This window comes from Plasmodium vivax, chromosome 9, assembly GCF_000002415.2.
Source record: "Plasmodium vivax chromosome 9, whole genome shotgun sequence".
NCBI classification, from domain to species: Eukaryota; Apicomplexa; class Aconoidasida; order Haemosporida; family Plasmodiidae; genus Plasmodium; species Plasmodium vivax.
Window position 1 is genome coordinate 815611 of NC_009914.1, and position 20230 is coordinate 835840.

Consider the following 20230-nt stretch of genomic DNA (forward strand, 5'->3'; position numbering starts at 1 on the left):
CATCAATGAAGCGGCTTCCGGGGCTGCAAATTAGAACGCCGGAGCACCGCCGCCGTGGCTTCCCCCACACTTGGTGATGCCATTCACTAAGCACAGGTTACCATGTGGGAAGTTCTGACGCGTTGTAAATGCACACGGGAGGGGGTCCACAAGCAGTCATCCAAACGGTCATTCAAATGGCCATTCAAATGGAAAAAAAGCACGCGCAGCGTGGGTGTCCTTCCCGTGGAGGTGCAGAAGCTCACAATGCGCTGTCGATACGTGGACAACCCCCTGCCAACGGGCTGCCCCCCCTAGGGAGCCTCACTTTTCCGCCTCTTCACAATCGTGTTTTGGTAAAAGTTTTTGATTTGCTCCCGGGTTTTCCCATACGGGTGCAAGGCCAACAGCAGGGTGTCCCAATTCTTCCCCTCCTTTTCGAACACCTCGTAGTAGATTTCCTTTTCCCTGTCCGTCCACTTGGTGGCAGTCTTCCTAAATGGTTGCTTGGAGGGGTCATCATAGAACCCACCCTCGTAGCTCTCCATGTGCTGCAAGGATTCTACGAAGCATTGGTTGGAGGACTTGCTGCTCTGCATGGAGTTCCTCCTGTGCTCCACGTCCGATCTCTCTGACGGGTTTTCCCTGACGGGGAGCTGCGTGAAGAGGCTTTCCACGGGGTGGTTCCCCGCCACTTCTGCCGCCTCCCCCGCATCCGCCGCTTCTCCCGTGTACTCCTCAGCTTTGCCTTTCTTGCAAAACTCAACGGAACAACTGCCGCCATTCCACTTCAGATCCTCCCAGTGGTCCTCTCCTTGCAACGAGATTACACTGCTCCGGTTGTTATAACCCATAAAGTTCAAATGGTCATCTGAATCTAACCTATCCTGCTTCATATCTTCCATGCCTGGTAGGTAACTTCTCCCGACGAGGAGTCCTCCCGATTCGTTACTGTCCTGCACCCAAGAATTCTGCGTGTAGAGAGACTGGCTGTTAATTAGGGAGTCGTACGGTTGGTGCTCTTGGCTTGCGCTCGCTTGGCACATCAGCCCTTCACTCATATTTAGGCCACAAATTTGCATCACCGCTTCCGCTCTCAACTGGGACTCCCCCATGGAGTTATTCATATCAACACTCAACAGCTCTTCGTCACCACTGATGGCCCAGTTGTCCCATACGGCCTGCGCTCCGGGCCCCTCTTCGCGCATCTGGGCGTCCGCCGTTTTCTTCCTTTTCGGCGCCTTTTCACACTTCCGCTTAATCGGGGAATCCCTCTTCGGGTCCGCCGCCCTCGCACCGTTGATACCTACCGCTGCTACGGATGCTACCGATGCTACCGCTCCTACCGCTCCTACCGCTGCTCCATTCCAACTGGATCCATTCGAGAGTCTCCGCTTCGTCGGGGCGCTCGCCCAGGTGTGGCTCACCGCCGCTTTTCCCCTCTTACCGCTATGATTCCTCTCATCTCTGTTGCTCGCATGAATGGAGTGACCCGTTGACCCTTCTTCCCATTGGGCTGCCCCCCCCACGGTGGTGTTGTCTTTGCCTCCCCCTCCCTTGGACTTCCCTGCAGAGGTGCTATCCTTCCTCTTCACGTTCCTCTCCTTCTGCAGGGATACACCCTCGTTGCTCTGAATGCTGTTCTTTCGAGAGACCTTTTTCATCTTACCTTCCAAAGTCACGGGCGCAGCCGAATACCTCCCAATCGGTAGCGGCTCCTGCTGCACACCATTCTTACTGCCAGCTGCTTCTACATTCCTTGTGTCCCTCCAGTTAATGTTTTTTAAAAACTCAAAACATTTGTATAGGCTCTCTTCGGAGGTCTCAATTTTCACATTATATTCGAATGGGTTATTCATGCTGTCGTTCGAGTCGGGGAAGGAGACTCTCCTGAGCACGTCGTCGTCGTTGCTCGCTTGAGGGTTCATCCCTAGCACGCTGCTGCTCCTGCTGTCTACGTAATGCACATCGTGGGTTTTCACTTCGCCCGGCCGAACAAGGGATGCCGCTTCTTCGTCACAAGTGTTCTTCTTTTTCTTCTTCGCCCCCTCCGCTACTTCGTCGTCGTCATCCTCCTCCTCTTCCTCCCCCCGATTGCCACTCCCCCTTCGGAGGTTCACAACTTGGCCGCTCCCCCCAAAAGGGTTGTAATCATCCCTGTTATATTTCAAAATGGGACAGTACGCAATGGGCACTTTATCTCTTTCGTTTGCTGCCCCCCTTGTTGCTTCTCCGTTTTGCATCTGCATTTCGTCACTCTCCCTCGGGGGGTGCGCTTTCTCTTCCCTGTTGCAGTTGAGCAGTTGGCCATCCATTTCTTGGTTATCCCTCTTTGCCTTTTTCTGCTTAGCCACTGCATTTGCGTGTACAGTGTGCCGATGGAAGGCCTTTTCTACATCGAAGCCCTTTGGAGGGGGGTCATTGCCCCGATTGAGGAAGCCCCTCTCACTCGCCTCGTTGCTGTTGCTGGGGGGCGGCGTGGTGATCATTCTGCTGCACGTGGCCGTGCTTGGCTGCTGATTATCCGCTAGGGCGACTTTGTCGAGCGTCAAATGAGCTGCGTTTTGCGCGGGGAAGGGTGCTCTATCTAAGGAGTCTATCCTCTCTATGCTGCCCGCCTTCTTCTTCTTCTTCTCCCCCGGATCGACCCGCTCCACCCGCTCGCCCCTCTCACTCTTCCTCTTCTTCCTGTCCCCGTCCGCATGATCATTATACACAATTTCGATGATGTCAGAATTTACTCCGCTGTAAATGAGGTTCTCCTCGTTCTTCACCAGGAAGCACAATTTCTTGTTTGCGCTGAGAATGAACTTGTAATTCTTCGGCACGACATACCCATCGGACATGTTTTCCAGGACAATGGTTTTGCTCCTTTGGGTCTCTGCTTCGGCTGCGCTAGCGGTGGCGGTAGCGGCGGTGGCTGCGGTTGTGGCTGCGGCGACTCCTACTGCTGCTCCTCCCGCTGCCGCTCCCACTTCCGCCGCTTCTCCCGCCCCTGTGCCGCCCTGCACCTCGCCGAACGTTTTGGCGAAATAGCCCTGGAAGAAGTGGCGCAAGTTGATAAAGTTCAGGTGGAAAAAATTGGCCTGCTCAAACTCGTTGGGGGCACAGTTGCTCTCCAGCTTCTCCATCAACTGGGCGACGATTTCCTCCTTGGAGTTCCTCTTCGTCGCGTCGTTGCCTGCGGATCGATGCCTTTTGTTTCTCTTCACCCTGCTCAAGGATAAGGTTAACAGAAACTTCTTAAAATTGAAGAAGTTTTTCGTCAAATAGTAAAAATCTACGCACTGCTTTGTACTTTTAAACTCCAGGTACTGACTGATCTTTTCGAAATTCTTTGGGTACAGGAAATACTTTTCGAGGAAGGTTTTGATTTCCTGTCTTTCCCAGATGAAGTTTTTCTCGTTCTGCTGGTTGCTGAAGCAGACGGGGTGGCCCTGCTGGTTGCTGCGGCAGACGGGGTGGCCCTGCTGACCTTTGCAGGCGAGGGGGCTGCTCCTCGCTTCTCCACAGGGGAGCGACCCACCCGCCGCCACACACCGGTTGTTCTCATTGCAGTAGCGCACATTCCTTTCCAGGGAGAAGAGCGGCATCTTGGGGCCCTGCATGCAGTAGAGGTACGGGACGGCCTCCACCAAGTGGGGGTTCCTCCTCTTCTTCGAATAGTTAAGGGCGATGCAATTTTTACGCCACGTAATACAAGGGCCAGTCAAATTGGCATATTTTATATTCATATAGTCTTTCTTCTTTTCCTTGCCCCTCTTCTCCATCACATTGCCATTCTCATCCGCACCGCATCCATCGTCATCCTCACCATCATAGTCATCCTCCTCCTCATCAGCAAAGGGACGTTTCGACCTAAGGGAGCTGTAGGCTAAATTCTTATTATTATGTTTAAACCCATAGGGTAGCGGTACGAAGATATTCGGGTGATCATATGCACGTACAGGTAAAATTCCCCACGCAAAAATGTTTTTCCTTTCCCTCTCTTTCTCCCCAATTTCAATGTCCTCTTTCCACATTTTGAATATCTCTTTATATAAAACGCTATGTTCTTTCATCATTTTTTCTAGTTGTTTTTTTCTCTCCAAATAGTAGGAAAAAGTGGGATGAACGATTTTTGCCATCTCTTGGCTTCCCTCTTCGAGGTTAAACTCTCTGTTGTGCATGTGCGTTACGTAGTATTTCACCGTCACTTCGTCGTTGCTGCTGCTGTAGCTCAGCATGTCCTTGTGGATGGTCAGGTAGTAAGCCTCTACGTCTTCACCCATAGATGTCGCTGCCCCTTTTAGCCCATTCGGAATGAATTCCTCATCCACGGGGGAGGGTTCCTCTTGGTACTGCTTCTCACATTCTCCCTTCACCTTTGCCTTACCCTTCGCTTTGCCCTTTCTCACTTGGGCGGCCCCCTTCATCACACCTGCCGCTTTCCCAAATTTGAGGCACTCCTCCTCAATTGCGCCCTGGCCTTGGTGCACCCCCTCTGCGTGCCTCTCCCCCTTCACATGGTACGCTTTACCTTTACCTTTACCTTTACCTCTACCTTTAATTTTATTTTTACATTTAATTTTATTTTTTTTTTTTTTTTTTTTCCCCTTGCTGGAGTACAGCGCATACTTCTTACTCACGTAGTTCAACAGGGTCAACGGCGAAAAGGTCCCACCACCGCAGGAGTTGCTGTTCCTCTCCCATTTGCTCACAACTTTTTCTAAATGGAAAATGATATCCTCCACGTCGTAGCCCATGTGGTCATACTCCACACTGTTGACGTAAAAATAGTGGTACCTCTTCTTCTCGCTGAGATTCCTTCTCAGCAGGGCGCTCAAGAAGGTGTTGTTGAAGCGGTGGTTGTCGTCGAAGGCCCTCACCGCGCAGGCCCCGCTCCCCCCACCGCTTCCATTCCCCGCTGTGCCTTCCAACTTCTTCTCCTTTCCACTTTTTTTCCGCTTCTGCTTTTTCTTCTTCAGGAAGAGGCTCCTGTACCTCTGCATGGGCCCCCCCTCGTGCTCCAGTCGCGCGCCGCGCTCCGCCGCGGGGGGGGACGCCTCTCCGCAGGGCCCATCCCCGGTAAGCGGCTGCCCTGTGAGTGTCTGCCCTGTGAGCGGTTCGTGGGTGGGTCTCTCCCCTGAGGGCGGCTCCCCCGTCGCCTCGCCCCCCTCTTGGGGGCTGGCACAACCGCGCAACCCATCCGCCGAGGCAAAATTCAAAATTAGTTTAATTTTCTTCCCCAAATTTAGCAAGTACGGGGGGACGTGCTCCCTCTTAAGGTAGAGGCAAATGTGGTTCTCCCTCACTTCGCAGCTCTGATGCGCACCTCTCATTTCGTTGGTGTTCATCGCGGAGGCACTGCTCCTATGGCCAGTTCCCGCTGCATGATGCATGCTCATCAAATTGTGCTGCTGCGCTGGTAGGTAGTCATAAAATTTGTTACATTTTTTATTCACTGGAAAATCGTTTGTCAGTGGCTTTTCCCTTTTCTCCTGAATCAGTTCGCAGGAAAACACTTTGCTTATGCTCACTAGAAAGGTTAACATATTGCCGGTCATAATGCTGCTGTTCTTTTTGGAGACCTCCTCGTTTATTTCATTCTTCATGGTGATCCAGCTGACGTTTCTGTTTCTTTGGTCGTCTATCGGGTTGGACGAGCTGCACGGGGGGAAGCTGTCCGGGAGGGCTTTCCTCCGGTGGTCACAGCTCGTCGGGGTGCCATTGGAAAGGGGGCCTTTTCCAAGAGGGCCACCCGTTTGGTCCCTTTCCCCTTCCTGCCCGTCCCACTCGCAGGGGTAGCTACCCCCCGTGGAATGTGCTCCAAGATCGCTCTCCTCCATGTGCCACCCCAGCTGCAGCCCCTGCTGCCACTGCTCCCGCCCCGACTTCCGCCTCTTCCCCCTGCAGCTGAGAAAGTTTAAGAGGAGCTTCTTCTTGCGCATCCTCCTCACCTCCCGCCTGTAAATCTCGCTGCTATCATGTTCCCCAAAAATTTTACCACACAAGTGGGTGCCTTTATAGTATTTATTTCGGAGCAAGGCTCTATAAAGATCCACGAAAACCCAATTTTTTTTCACCTGCACATGGTCACTTGCGAATTCATTGTGATGGCACTTGTTGTTCATGCAAAGGCAGTTGTCTCGGAAAACTTGCAGCGGAATGAACGAATTGGTAAATTGCTGCGATGAATTGGCGTTGGAGCTTTTCCTTTTCTTCTTCTTCCTTTTATCATGCCTTGTGCTTCTGCTCACCTCCTCCTGTTCCGCTCCCCCCTCCTCGTAGTCGTTCTGCCCCTGCTGTTTGTGCTGCTGCAGCTGATGGTGGTGCTGCTGGTGGTGCTCTTCTTCTTCCTCTTCTTCTTCCCCTTCCTCTGCCGCTCCCTCTGCCGCTCCCTCTCCTTCTTCTTCTTCTCCCTGTAGCAGCTCATCCTCGTAAACTTTCAAACTGTTTTTACTTTTTGTAAAATCTGCTTTGATTAAGTCCCTTTCCATCTTCAATATCGCTATGTCATCGTTGTTTTCCTCGTTGACTCGTTTTATTTGTCTGGCTAGCTCCTTCGTCATCTTGTGAAGCGCCAGCGCATTGCTCTCTTCAATTTTTAGATTATTTAAATTGGCCAGCAGCTTCCCCAAGTGTTCGTGCTGCTCCTCTAGCTTGTGCAGCCCCTGCTGCATTTTCCTTTTCAGTTTTTTCAAAATCATGTTCTTTACCTGCTTTTGCTTGTATGTCTTCTTTTTCGAGGCGCGCGCGCCCCCACTCTCCTTGCCCTTTTGGCTTTCCTTCATGTTTCTTCACATTATGTCTGGCACGTGCCGCGGAGGGGATCCGCCACGCGGTTTAAGTTTGCCAAGCGGTTCAGCTTTGCCAAACGGTTCAAGCGTTGCCGTCCCTCCGCTGGCCACACCCACGCATACGCGCATACATACGTACATACGTACGTAGGCACGTAACCGCGCTGCCTGGAAGGGTGGCTTCCCCTCAATCGGCTGCTTGTAGAAAGCCTTCGCGCGAATGCAGGCGCTCACTCGTGGTGCCAAGCATAAGCGCGCATGAGAAGCCCCAACATGAAATGAAGCGAAATGAATGAAGCGAAGTGAATGAAGCGAAAAAAATGAAGCAAAGTGAATGAAGTGGAAAAAATGAAGCAAAATGAATGAAGCGAAATTAATGAAGAAAAATAAATAAAGCAAAATAAATGAAGCAAAATAAATAAAGCAAAATAAATGAAGCGAACAAATGAAGCGAACAAATGAAGCGAACAAATGAAGCGAACAAATGAAGCGAACAAATGAAGCGAACAAATGAGCCGAAAAAAAAACCTCCAAATTTGAAATGTAACCTTTTAAAAAAAAATGGCATCAGCCAAAAAGCAATATGTACTGTACGCGTTTCCGCGTGCCACTTAATTGTTAGTGGCCCTATGGAACATCCAAAAAATTTTCATATTCGCCAAAAAATTTTCATCGGGGCTGGACCACAAAAGTAAAAATAACGTACCAATGCATTCGAGTTAGCGATGCGTATGAGCGTCACCTGCTCGTCGTCCAATGGAAGAAAAGAGAAGATAAGAAAAGAATTTTGCTAAGGCAGGAGAAGCGAAAGGGATTTTGTTTATTCGTTGACCCTCTTCTTTTCTTCTCCTTTTCTTCTTCTTTTTCCGCTTTTTCTTCATTTTTCCGTCCTTCTGTACCACCAAAATGAGAAGAAAAATTCGCGCAGTTTTCCCCTCTTTGCCAATGCTGCAAAGAAAAAATAAAATTGTGACATGCGAGTGGTTGAAGCCATTCATTTTGTGGCGCGACGGGGTTTTCCTCTTCCCTTTTTTCTTCCTGCTTTTTTTTTTCCTTTTTTTTACGCTTCATTTCCCCCCCTTTTATTGGCTACCGCTTTAAATAAGAATATATAAAACGACGGGGAAAGAAAAAATATTCCCCTGGAGTTACCTTCCCGTCGCCCGCCCTTAAACATAATTTTTGCAGTTCTTCCAGTTGAGCGTAATTCTCGTTCAGATTGCCGCCATTCGGCTTGATCTCATCCAGTTGCGCCAAAATTGGCAATCCCTTTTTTTTACGCCCCTGAATGGCAGTCTAAATAATAAGTAGGCAGCCCCACGTTAATCCCCCGTGCGTCTTCTCTTGCGGAATTTTTTTTTTTGTCCTACCCCTTATCACATAAAAAATAATTTCCGTTTGTCGGCGGCCCATGTATATGCAGTGAATGGTCATTTCGCTTGGCACAGCGGTGAGTACGGGAAATAGGGGAAAAAAAGGGCAAACTGGCGAAATGGCAAAATGGCTAAATGGCAAAGTGACGAAATGGCGATATAACGCCTGGTCGTTTTGTGGACATTCGCATGGAGGCACATAAATGCATACTCTTTGAGGGGCTCCGCTCACTCGTCCTGCTTTGCTGCCATGTGGTTCGTCCTATGCCCGCCCATTCGCATGCTCGTAGACAACCTTTGATTTAAAAAATGGATTGTCGTCTCACCCAGCAGGCACCCGTTGACGCAGCGCAGCGCAGCTGTTCCATTTTTTCTTCTGCAAAAGGTCCAAATTAAAGCGGCGATAATAAAATGTGGTGCCATAAATTGTGAGGACTCCCAACTGTTAGTGGAATAATGCAGCATATAAAAGAGGCGTATATATTCCCCCCTTTTTCTGCTTCCGTTCTGCTAGCCATTTTCGCAACTGCAAGCTATTTGAAAAAAAAAAAAAAAAAAAAAAAAATTATGACTTGTTCATACAAAAATGTACGCCCTATGTGCTGCATATTATGGTGGATGCCAAAGCGGTGGGGAAGAAGTTCGCCATTCCTCTAGGCACAGAAGCGTTATAAACACTGAATGCAGGCACTGCTGGTGGGGGGTAGCACGTATGTAGTTATATAAACAACGAATGGGCCGTTTTACATGGCCATGTGTGCGTCCCCCCAAGTAAGTTCCACCTCTTTGCCGTTACGTTGGTAATTTTTTAAAATATTCCCATTTTGCGAAATTTTATGAAAGAAATAACACTCCGGAGAAGCTCATGTCCTCGTCGGCCTCGTCACTAGGAAGTGCGTACGTATATACATATGGGCACGTGCATGCAGTTCATCTTTATGCGCGGGATGCCTACACAGGAGTGATTCTCCATCTGCACAACTTGGCTTTTACAAAGGTTATAGCCCCATTCCGGCGGCACAAATTCGTCATGTCCCAACGTTATCTCGACAAATTGGCGGAAAAAAATGCATTGTTCCCATTGGACAGAGTAAAATCGGATCAATCATAACGCCCCTCACTTGTTTACATCCTTTTTAGAAAAAATGGCAAGTGAGCAGATCCACCGCACTGTGCGGATTGAGAATGGAGGGAGATTACATAATACTAGACTGTTTCGCACCGGCTAGGATTTCCCCCTGGGTGTTTTTCTCTCTTTGCAATTTTCACCACTGCGTGCTTGTCACCCCTCCACGTGCACATAGAGGACACGTAACACAATAACGACGCTTTTTTTTTTTTTTTTTATGCCACTATTTCATGCACTTCCCATTTTGATGCAAGTTCCAACTCGATCTATTGTCGGCCGTTGCGCGTGAAAAAAAAAAAAAATGCATAGTCAATGGGAAAGAAGTACGCGCCATTTGGATGGCACACGGGAGCTACGACATGCATGTGTTCGTGGAACGTGGAAAGATGTGTTGCTTTACACCCGATGGGGAAGTACGCATATGCGGGGGGCCTCCACAAGTAGCAGTGTTGCCATGCACTTATCGCCCATGCGAGGCGGAGGAGAACATGCCCTACTCCAGAAACACAGGAACATTTCTACATTTAGCATATCCGGTGTGTGGAGGGTAAGATGGGAATTATGCAGGAAGGCCAAAAAGAGGGAGCTCCATTTTTAGGCCATTTCGTCGCGATTCACGCGTTTTCTTTTTTCTGCACCCTTTTTTCCTCCCCGTTCGGAAACTTCATTGTGCGGTTTGTTGTGCCCATTTTACGGGGGTGGCTTGTATTTTTTTTTTTTTTTTTTTTTTCACTTTCTGCCAGATTGTGCCCATTAGCGACAGTTTGTTCGCATTTTTGCGGTAGCAGTTTGTACGCATTTTTGTGCCCCTTTTGTGCCAATTTTTTTGCGCCCATTTGGTGCTCCTTTTCACCCCCAATAGGCCACAACTACGTAACCATTTTTGCAAAGCAAAACGGCACACGTAAATAAAATCCTCGAGGGGAACAGAAATAATTGTAAGGCGCATTCAACGCTGCTGTCGATCCTGTACCCATAAGCCATTTAAGTGCAGGCGATGTATAGCGAGATTCTGCATATGTTCGCATAAGCGCAACGTTGCGTATTACGTGCCTACGCCTGTACGTATATATGCCTTTGCGTATATATGCCTTTACGTATCTACGCCTTTACGTGCCTACGCCCGTACATAACTATACACGATTGTTCCCCTTTATGTGCATGTACGCAAGCGAACCGCTCCCTACAGTTGCGGATTTGCCAACGGATGCCCCCCGCAGAAGGCATGTCATCAAATACAAACTGCCAAACAAACGAGGCGCTCGTTCCTTCATAATAGGAGGGTACTCGTACGATACGCACTTAAAAAAGTACATACCTTTGGGAGAAAAAAAAAAAAAAAAAAAAAAAAAAAAGAGGATGATCGTGAATGCAGTTTGGCCAACATACAATTGTATTCTTCTGTTTTGTCGTTACCCCCAACTGTTCATTACATAATTGCTGCGTTTGTTGGACATTCCCTCCCTCTGTGGGGAGAAGCATGGGACACGCGATTTTTTTTTTTTATGTGTAAATTTGTTGCTTATGAAAGCGCGCATAGTAGCGTATCTATATGAGCAAACGAACAGGGCTCACGTGAGCACTCGCCCAACGTACGTATGAGCAAGCCTACAGTGCGCGCTTTTACGTATACACAGTTGCTCTCCCTACGCAAGGAATGCGATAGCGCGAGGGGCACATAAATATAACGGTTGCGCAAAGCTGGCCTCGCCCCATCGCATCGACCACGTTGAATAGCCCAATTCGCATCCACCACATCGCTGCGCTGTACCCTACATGTGCATGCACGCATGCGTGGCCCCACCCGAATGACTCCCATGAGAGGAAGAATAAGATCATGTCTCCCCCTCTCCCTCTCTTTGTTCTTATTTATCTTTCCATTTCTGTACGCGTCTATCCCTTTTGAATGCCCCCTTCTTTTGTGAGAGGCAGACCGTTTCACATGCATAAATTCATAAACCCGCCTCTCTTCGCATACCACCCTAAATGAGCAAATGTGAAGAGGCGAATTACCCTAGTGGGGATGCGTTTGTACATGCATATTTCGTCGTGAGTAAGCACATCCATCCTGTGCCGGCTCGGGGAGACATAAAGGCGGCCCCGCGCGCGTTGCATTTTTGGTAGACACGACCAATCGGAGGGAAGTCATTCCAAAGGGGAAAGAAAAAAAAAAAAAAAAAAGTCCTTCATTTTGAGATAGCTGCGTGATGTGAATTTTTGTCGCCAAACGGGCTGCACAGATTGTGCCTACTGTACGACGTATTGCATACGCAGGCATGCGAAATTGCAACTCGGCAAATTCGCAACTCTGCAAATGCGCAGCTTTGCAAAATTGCAGCTTTGCAAAATTGCAACTTTGGAAATTTGCAACTTTGCATTTGTATATGCCCCCATCATTTCAGCACATAATTGACAACAGCTTCATCTTTTTTTTTTTCCCACTTTATGCCAAATTGGCGATATCCCATTTATGCGCCTTTTTTTTTTTTTTCCTTTTTTTTTCATTTGTCAAACTCGCTTCGGCGTATGGTTCTAAGGAGAAAGGGAAGGCGCGACCGTAGCGTATGAAGCGCGAAACATAGCAAGCGAAGCGCGAAACCCGAAATGCAAAGCAAAAATGAATAAAGGCGGACTCGTGTTTGCCACGCGCTGCTAAAGCGAAAAGGAAAAAAAGTGGATAACGAGGAGGAAAAGGAGGAAGAAAAGGAGAAGAAAAGGAAAAGAAGAGGAAGAGAAGGAGAAGAAACGGGGGAAGGAAAGAGGCAAGCGAAATGCACATATGTACATTTTTTTGAAAAAAAAAAAAAAAAAAAAAAAACACATACATATATATATATACATAAATACATATATACACATATACATGTATACCCTCGTCCACACTATACATGCACACATATTACCTGCTCAACTGACGACGCGGCGTAAAACCCCCAGCGCGTCGCCCCAACTCGCTGGCACTCCATTGTTGTTTCCACCGACCCTGCATAGTTGTGGTGGGTTGCCTTTACCCTTGTTAATCCCTCGCCCCCCTGTCTGTGCGACTTAATGCGCCTTTTAATGTGCCTTTGTTTGAATGCACCCTTCAAAGCAGACACGAAGAACGCGGAGCTTCTGCTGCAGGTGCATGCGCATGTGTACGCACCTTCAGAGGAGAAAGTAGCTACGTAAACACACATGGGAGTGCAGAACAGAACGTGAGCGTGACCATCTCTCCCATTTCGTGCGAAAGAGTTAACGCCACTGCTCTGTTGACTCTGCGTATACTTAAATGTATACATCTTCATGTGCTCTCCTCGCAACCAGCCCTGTAGTGTTTATTTTGCAGCTCACCATTCGTAGTCTTTTGGTTGTTTTTTCTCCCCACTGAGCTTTTCTCCCCTCAGTTTGGTGGAGCAAGTGGGGGCTCTCCTACCAGACGTTTGTTGCGGGCACCTCTGCGTGGAAAGCTACATGGAAGCAGCCCCGCTCACGTATTTGCACATTCTCCCCCGTAAGCGCTACCATTTGAGCGGAACTGACGTCCAAAAGGACTGGCAGCCGGAAAGGGGGGCTTAAAATTTTGTTCCTACGGTGAGGCGAACTGACACGTACGTACGCTTGGCGTCGTTTACTCATCATAGTATGCCACGCGCAGGTACACGCGTGTGAAGCTGCGCGTCCGGTTTGCCGAGCCCTGCACGTGAGTGTAAGCGAGAGAGCGATCGATCGGTCGATTGAGTGTGATTGTGTGCACGGATACGTGCCATCACGGAACGTTAAACGGAAGTGAATTTATAAGCATAAAAGCAGCGCGCATTCATCGCGTTCCATTGCGCTTGTTACTTTGTTTTTTTCTGGTATTTTTTTCTCCCATTTTTTTGTCTGCAATTTTGACGCTAACGGTACATCTGAGAGAAGCTCCACCACCACCCCAGACATAAACATCTGCGCCTCTTCCCCTTGGCCGTGGTGAACCTTCAATCTTTTGCCTCTCGAGGCCGTCCACGTTTTTTTTCGCCCAAGCGCCCTCATAAATGGGGCTCCAAACGGAGAAGGACAAGGAGAAGGAAGACCAAAAGAGGAATTTCAAAATATGTAGCAAAAAGTTCGAGACGGATGAGTTGGAGGTTTTGAAGAAGGTAAGGAGGGGGGGAGTAGCTCAGCCGGGGGCCGCCCGCGATGTGCGCCCATCCACGCTGTGTAGAGGCTTCCCCATCGCTTCGCCACTACACTGCTTCGATTCTACGCTGCTTCTCCACTACACCACTTCTCCACTTCCCTTCCACACCGCTTGCCAGATTTTCAAGGAGCTGGGAAGCCGGTCGGCGTCGAGCCAAATAGACAAGGAGACCTTCCTGCAGTTTTTCCCCCTGCCGGGATTGTGGGGCGAGCGGCTGTTCCTAAAGTTTAATTTCAAAAACACAGGCTACATAGACTTCGAAGAGTTCATAATCGGCATCGCCATCTGCTGCAGAGGAACCAAAAGCGATAAGATCAGCGTCCTCTTTGATATCTTCGATTTAAATTCCGATGGGTACATCCAGAAATCTGAGATGGTGGCGATGCTTTCTAACATCCCATATATTGACAAGTTGAAAAGTGTTTTTTTTAATAAAAAAAATAAAAGGAAAAAGAACTTTTATGGTGGGGAGTACAATTCGAATGAGAATTTGGATGACCCTGTGGAAGGGGAGGACTATGACGATGAGGATGACGTAGACAGTGAGGAGTGTATCGATGGAGAGAATGGAGGGGACTACCCGGGGAGCTACCACTATGGGGATCTTTATGGGTACAGCAATGGAGACCAGGATGGCGATGAAGACGATAACAACTACAGCAACAGCTGCAACGACGAGGGGTACAGCGAGAATGAGGCCGCCGAGGAGGACAACGAGGAGGACCTGAATGATAACGACGAGGCGGTTTGCGACGAGGGCCACGTGAGCGCCGCGGGGGGAGCGGCAAATGGGGTAGCCACAAACGGGGTAGCGGCCAACGGGGTAGCGGCCAACGGGGCAGTCGCCAACGGGGCAGCCGCCAACGATGCTGGCGCCAACGTGACGAACTGCAGCAAATGCCTGCAGCAGCAGAGGCGGCTGCGGAAGCGCAACAAGCTGCTGAACATGCGCGAGCTGGCGAAGAAAATCAGGAAGGAGAAGAAGCACCAGCTGGAGAGGTGCATGAAGGGCATCCGGAAGGAGAGAGACGACGAGAGCAACCCGTTCGGTGGGGCTGACCGGAAAAGTAAAAGGGAAAAGGAAAAGGAGAAGAACAAGTCGCCCAAGGGGGATTCCATTTTGAGGAGCGAAAGCGACGACAACACGAACACGTCCTCCAGCAGCACGTCCAATGGGTTCATCAACGAGGAGATGGACCACCCAAATGTTAGCAAGAGGAAAAGCCTCAGAAGCAGAGCAAAAAAGAAACCCTCCAGGTGCCTATCCAATTTCAGGAATGGGAATAATCATAACGGGTTCATGTCCTCAACTAGCGATAGCTGCTCGAGCAACGACACGAATTCCTTTCTGAGCAGCGAAGAGGTCGACAGCTTTGACTCCAACAGGGAGCAGCGCAACGGGGGTGACAGCTACTCCAGCAGCACGGCGGACTCGTTCATCAGCATCTACGGCTACCTCATCAAGAATAAGCAGCGCCGCCGGAGGAGGAAGAGGGGCTGCCCGGAGCCATTAGCGGTAGACCGGTTGGCGGTAGACCGGTTGGCGGTAGACCGGTTGGCGGTAGACCGGTTGGAGGAAGACGCACTGGCTGCGAACCGGTTGGCGCGGGAAAGCGGCCGAGAAAGGAACGCCCCGCAGCAGAGGAGCGAGTTGGGCCAGGAGGAAAGCGGATGCATGCAGGGCGCAGAAGCAGATGGCACGCAGAGTGCAGAGGAGGAGGCCAAGTCGGAAGCGCAAACCAAAGCGGCGAACGAAGAAACGGAGGCTCCCGGTGGGGTTGTAAAAAAAGGGAAGAAACGGACGTGCGTCAATAGCAGAAGCGATATGAACATTTATAAAAAGGAAAAAAAAAAAGAAAACAAAAAAAAAATCTTTACACACGAGTATTGCCTCCTATCCAAAACGGCAAGGAACATCCTCAACGATGAGGAGAATTACAAAATGCAGGAGAAGAATGTAGACGTTGAAGAAATCGTCGACCGTATGTTGGAAGAGTGTGAGTTTTGGGATAATGATAAAATTACGCCCATACAGTTTAAGAGCGTGATATATAAATATGATTTCTTCCTCTACGTATTCTTTAGCTGCTTACATGAAGACGTTTGGGGTCTGCAGGGAAATGTACTTTACGGGAGAGACTACATCAGCAACTTTGTTATAAAATCGGAAACGTTTAAGAGCAAACAAATCGATGCAAATGAGGAGGTCATCACGGAAGAGGTGTATTTTAAAATCAGGCAGCTCTTCATCATTCAGGCCCCGGACTACGACTGCTTGAATGATAATTTGTGTGTGAACTTTCGCAAGGGGGAGAGGGCAAGCGACAGCGAAAGGGGGGGCGGCCACGAAAAGGGGAGCGGTCTCGAAAGGGGAAGCGGCCACGACAGGGGAAGCCACCACCAACAGCAGACCCCCGAGGGCACCACCGCAGATGCCGACAAGGACAAAGGCGATCCCGGGGCAAGTAGGAAAAAGGCCAAACTGGAGAATGGCAGCAAGCTGGTCAACTTTGCCCTCCCCAGCGGGGTGGCTGCGGCAGAGGTTATCGCAGCTGGGACCGCAGCTGAGGCAGAGGCGGGGACCGTAGCTGGGGTGGGCCCCAGTGGGGTGGAAAAAGAGACGTCTGCGCACAACCAGGAACAACACGCCAACGCGCCAGGGGGCGATGACGGACGGGCTGAACTATGTGTCGTCGTGACGGGAAGGCCCCATGCGGAGGCTCCCGCCCAGCACGTGGAGGGGCTCGAAAAGAGGGAAGCCGCTATCCCCTCCAGCGGAAACGCGCTGAATCGGACGAACGTCGGCGGCGGGGTGGACGCGGCGTTGGAGCCCGCCAGTTCGAGGCAGGCGGAAAGCCCCCAAGGGAAGAAGGAAGGAGGGAACGTGGAACAATCGCGTCAGGAGAAGGAAGAAGCGAACGTGGAACAATCGCGTCAGGAGAAGGAAGGAGGGAACGTGGGCCAGCCGTGTCAGGAGAAGGAAGAAGCGAACGTGGGCCAACCGTGTGAGGAGAAGGAAAGCGCCGCCCAAGTAAGCGGCACGAATGGCACCCCCCAAGTTAGCGGCGCGAATGGCACCCCCCAAGTTAGCGGCGCGAATGGCACCCCCCAAGTTAGCGGCGCGAATGGCACCTCCCAAGCTAGCAACGCAAATGGCACTTATGGCACCCCCAACACTGTTGATAAATTGGAGGAGACGGAGGAGAAGCGAAGGCTCGATGGGAAGAAGAAAATTGCGGAGTGCTTCAACGCGGTGCTGAGGCAGAAGGGGAGCGCAAAGGGGAGCGTAAAGGGGAGCGGCCAGGATGGCGGGAAGGCGAGCGGCAAAGGGAGTGCCAAGGATGCCACCCCCGATGGCGAAGCGCAAATGGGCGCGGCCCCGGGGGGCGCACAGAACAAGGCGGGCGACGAGTGCGACTTTAACCTGCTGACCAACTCCCTAAACGATATATTTTCCAAAGAAATTGTGGAATTCATTAAGGCGTCCCAAATTAGCTTTAACATCAACGAGGTGTGGAAGGAGCGAAATGCCCAGTGCAAGGACAAGTACAAGAAGGCCAAGCGGAACATCGAGAAGGCGAGGAATTACTCGAGCAGCGCGCACAGCGGGAAGAAGAAAAAGAAGCCCCCCGTGGGTAGCGGCGTGGGTGGCGGCATGAGTGGCGGCGCGAGTAGCGGCGTGAGTAGCGGTTTAGGCGTCGAGGGGGCGACTGAGGGGGTGAACGGGGCGGAAGAGGCTCCGCCATCAGTTAACGAGGCGATGGAGAGAAGCCCCGCCGGTGTGGAGAAGGGGGAAGCGGTGGAGAAGGGGGAAGCGGTGGAGAAGGGGGAAGCGGTGAAGGAAGAAGCGGTGAAGGAGGAAGCGGTGAAGGAGGAAGCGGTGAAGGAAGAAGCGGTGAAGGAGGAAGCGGTGAAGGAAGAAGCGGTGAAGGAGGAAGCGGAGAAGGAGGAAGCGGTGGAAATGCCAGCCGAAGCACCCGCAGCCGCTGCAGCCGAAGTCCCCCCTGCCGCTTCCGCCGCTCCAACCGCTTCCGCTTCCACCCCGCCCCGCCCCGCGCACGAGGGGAAGAAGAAGAAGAAGCACGTGAAGGACGTGAACCTGTACTCGTGCCCGAACTGCAAGGGGCCGTTCCTGATGTGCCCCAACTGCCACGGGCGGTACCCGCGGTTCTGCGTAAACGAGGACAAAATCGCCATGGAGTGCGAATACTGCGAGTGCGAGCATTGCTACTTCTACAGCTGCATCTACTGCAACTTTGATTTCCAAAAGTGCCTAGACATGATAAAGAAAAATTCTTTGAAGGAGGGAATCCTATATAAAATAGGGAAGCACCTGCACCAGTTCAAGGCCAGGTACTACATCCTCTTCGACAATCTGCTGTACTATTATGATAAGCAGAAGAATTTGAAGCCGAGGGGGTTTATGTTTCTGGAGGGATGCTACGTAGAGGTCATCTCTAAGAATGATAACGTAAGTAAATTTGGCTTTTCCATTTGCCACAAGGGGACCAAGCAAGTGCAGAGGAGAGACCTCTACGTGAATACACACGAGGAGAGGGAGGAGTGGCTACAAGCCTTGTACTCCACGACGAAGCAGAACACTCTCTATAATCTGTACGAATTACATGAGCAGTTAGGGCAAGGGAAGTTTTCTACCGTCTACCGAGGAATTAACAAACAGACGAACGCGGAATTTGCCATCAAAGTGATTGACAAGAGGTCCGTCTCAATATATGAAAAGGAGTTACTACGTAGTGAGATCTCCATTTTGAGACTGCTCCGACATCCGAATGTAATTTATTTAAAAGAAATTATAAACACCAAGGAGACGTTATACATCTCGATGGAGTTAGTGAAAGGAGGAGAGCTATATGACTTCCTGCTCACCGAGACGAGATTGAGCGAAATTCATGCCAATAAAATTGTGACGCAGCTAATCAAGACAGTGGCGTACCTCCACAGGTGTGGAATCATACACAGGGATATCAAACCGGAGAACATCCTCCTTACGGATAAGTCTAGAGATGCGCAGATAAAGCTGACCGATTTTGGCCTTTCGACCTTATGCGCCCCAAACGAATTGTTAAAGGAACCCTGTGGGACACTTGCTTACGTCGCCCCGGAAGTGATCACTCTACAGGGGTACAACCATAAAGTAGACGCATGGTCCATTGGAATCATTCTCTTTTTGCTTCTTAGTGGAAAGCTACCCTTCCCAATTAACAAAAACACAGAAATGAATATTCAGAAAAATTACGTTCTCAATTTTAAGGACCACATCTGGAAGAGCATCTCCTCATCGGCCAAGGACCTCATTTCGAAGCTACTAGAGCTTAACGTTGAGAAGAGGATTTCTGCAAATGAGGCTTTGGAACACATTTGGATTAAAAACCCCACTGCAGTTATTAATGAGAACTCCTTTATATACAAAAATGAAGAAATTAACATTTTAAATTTGCAGGACGTTAGTGTCAGCACCTTTAACATCCCCAAGTATGCCCCCTTCCACTTGGTGGATGAAAAGACGGAAGAAGTGGAGAGCAAAAATGTCTTCAGTTTCCACAAGGAGGATATTTTGTATGAGAATAATGACTCTACGGACGAGCCCGTCATCCCGCTGCCCTACAGCGGCGCCCCCTTGAAGGACAGCGCTGCGGAGAAGAACCCGGGCCCCCCCCTCGCGAAGGAGACCTCCTTGGAGGGGGGGCAAAAAAACCCCAGTGGAGATGCGAAGGGGGAAGCACCCGTGAACGAGGAAAATCCGCCTAATGGAGATGTAAACGGGGAGGACCCCCCTGGGGGCGCTCCAAACGGCGACCAGCGCGAGGAACGAACCCCCTGCGAGGGCCAGCAAACCGGGGAGGGAGCTCCCGCCGAGCACACCGCTGCGCATACCGCCGAGCAGGGGGGTGGCGACCGCCCGCCCGCTTCGCCATCTCCCCCCCCGGGGGACGCGCACGAGAAGGGGGAAAATAAAAAATAAAAAGTAAAAAATAAAGTAGTAACATAACGCTAATAGCACAACTCTAATAGCACAACTCTAATGACGTAACGCCTGAAGGGAGAATACTGGGGAGTCGGACGACCGTGCAGTTTGAACGTACGGCCGGCCGTTCTGCACCTCCCCACGTGAATAATCTCCGAAGGCGTGAGAGGACCACGCGCTTGTGGGCGGCCCCTGCTGTGGAGTGAAAGGGGCGCTCCGGATGTGCTACACTATACATCCTGGAGTGCTTGCCCCGCTTTTTTTTTTTTGCTTCCCCATCCGCTGCGAAAGTGTGAAAAGGACTGCACCCGTTGCTCGCCTCCCCATCTTGGCAGCATGAACGATTGCGGGAAATAGAAGCGGGTCCAAGCGTACCACCCACGCCTACGTAAGCGGTGTAGATACACACAAGAAAAGGAGGAATAGGCCAAATGGTTTATTCTCCTTTTTTTTTTTTTTTTTTTTTTTTTCCTTTTTTTTGTATGCCTCTTTTCCCCCACCCTTGGCGATCCCTTTGTGTTATTCTTCACTTTTTTTTTTTTTCCATTTTGAAGCAATTCTTGTCACGCTCGTTGTCTCTGGTGGGGGAGAGTGAGCATGAGTCATCCCCCACATGGGACTTTTTTTTTTCTTTTTTTTTTTTTTTTCCCTCCATTTAGATGTGCAAACTGTGTGCCCTTTGGGACAGCGCGGACGCGGACACGAATGCCGGTGGGGGTACTGAAGCGGTCGTTGGAGCACCGGTGCGGTCGCCGCTTCTAGTACGAAGGCACACGTCGATGCGTCCCGCTCGCTCCCGTGCGCACTAGTCAGTCGACCCGT

General features: G+C 50.3%; 2 protein-coding genes across 2 annotated transcripts, besides 9 other annotated features; one reads left to right on the plus strand and one right to left on the minus strand.

Moving 5' to 3' along the window:
* Nucleotides 1–293: 293 nt before the first annotated feature.
* PVX_091765 (hypothetical protein, conserved) lies at nucleotides 294–6752 on the minus strand (the record flags this gene model as incomplete). Its single annotated transcript, XM_001615295.1, has 1 exon — nucleotides 294–6752. One exon carries the CDS (start codon nucleotides 6750–6752, stop codon nucleotides 294–296), a length of 6459 nt encoding a protein of 2152 aa, XP_001615345.1.
* Nucleotides 576–650: a microsatellite.
* Nucleotides 1964–1987: a microsatellite.
* Nucleotides 2226–2250: a microsatellite.
* Nucleotides 2406–2425: a microsatellite.
* Nucleotides 4453–4476: a microsatellite.
* Nucleotides 5744–5767: a microsatellite.
* Nucleotides 5793–5818: a microsatellite.
* Nucleotides 5894–5985: a microsatellite.
* A 1102-nt stretch (nucleotides 6753–7854) lies between the features above and the next one.
* Nucleotides 7855–7878: a microsatellite.
* Nucleotides 7879–13276: 5398 nt separating this feature from the next.
* On the plus strand, nucleotides 13277–19427 carry PVX_091770 (asparagine-rich protein, putative; the record flags this gene model as incomplete). Its single annotated transcript, XM_001615296.1, has 2 exons — nucleotides 13277–19198; nucleotides 19425–19427. 2 exons carry the CDS (start codon nucleotides 13277–13279, stop codon nucleotides 19425–19427), a joined length of 5925 nt encoding a protein of 1974 aa, XP_001615346.1.
* Between the last annotated feature and the right edge of the window lie 803 nt (nucleotides 19428–20230).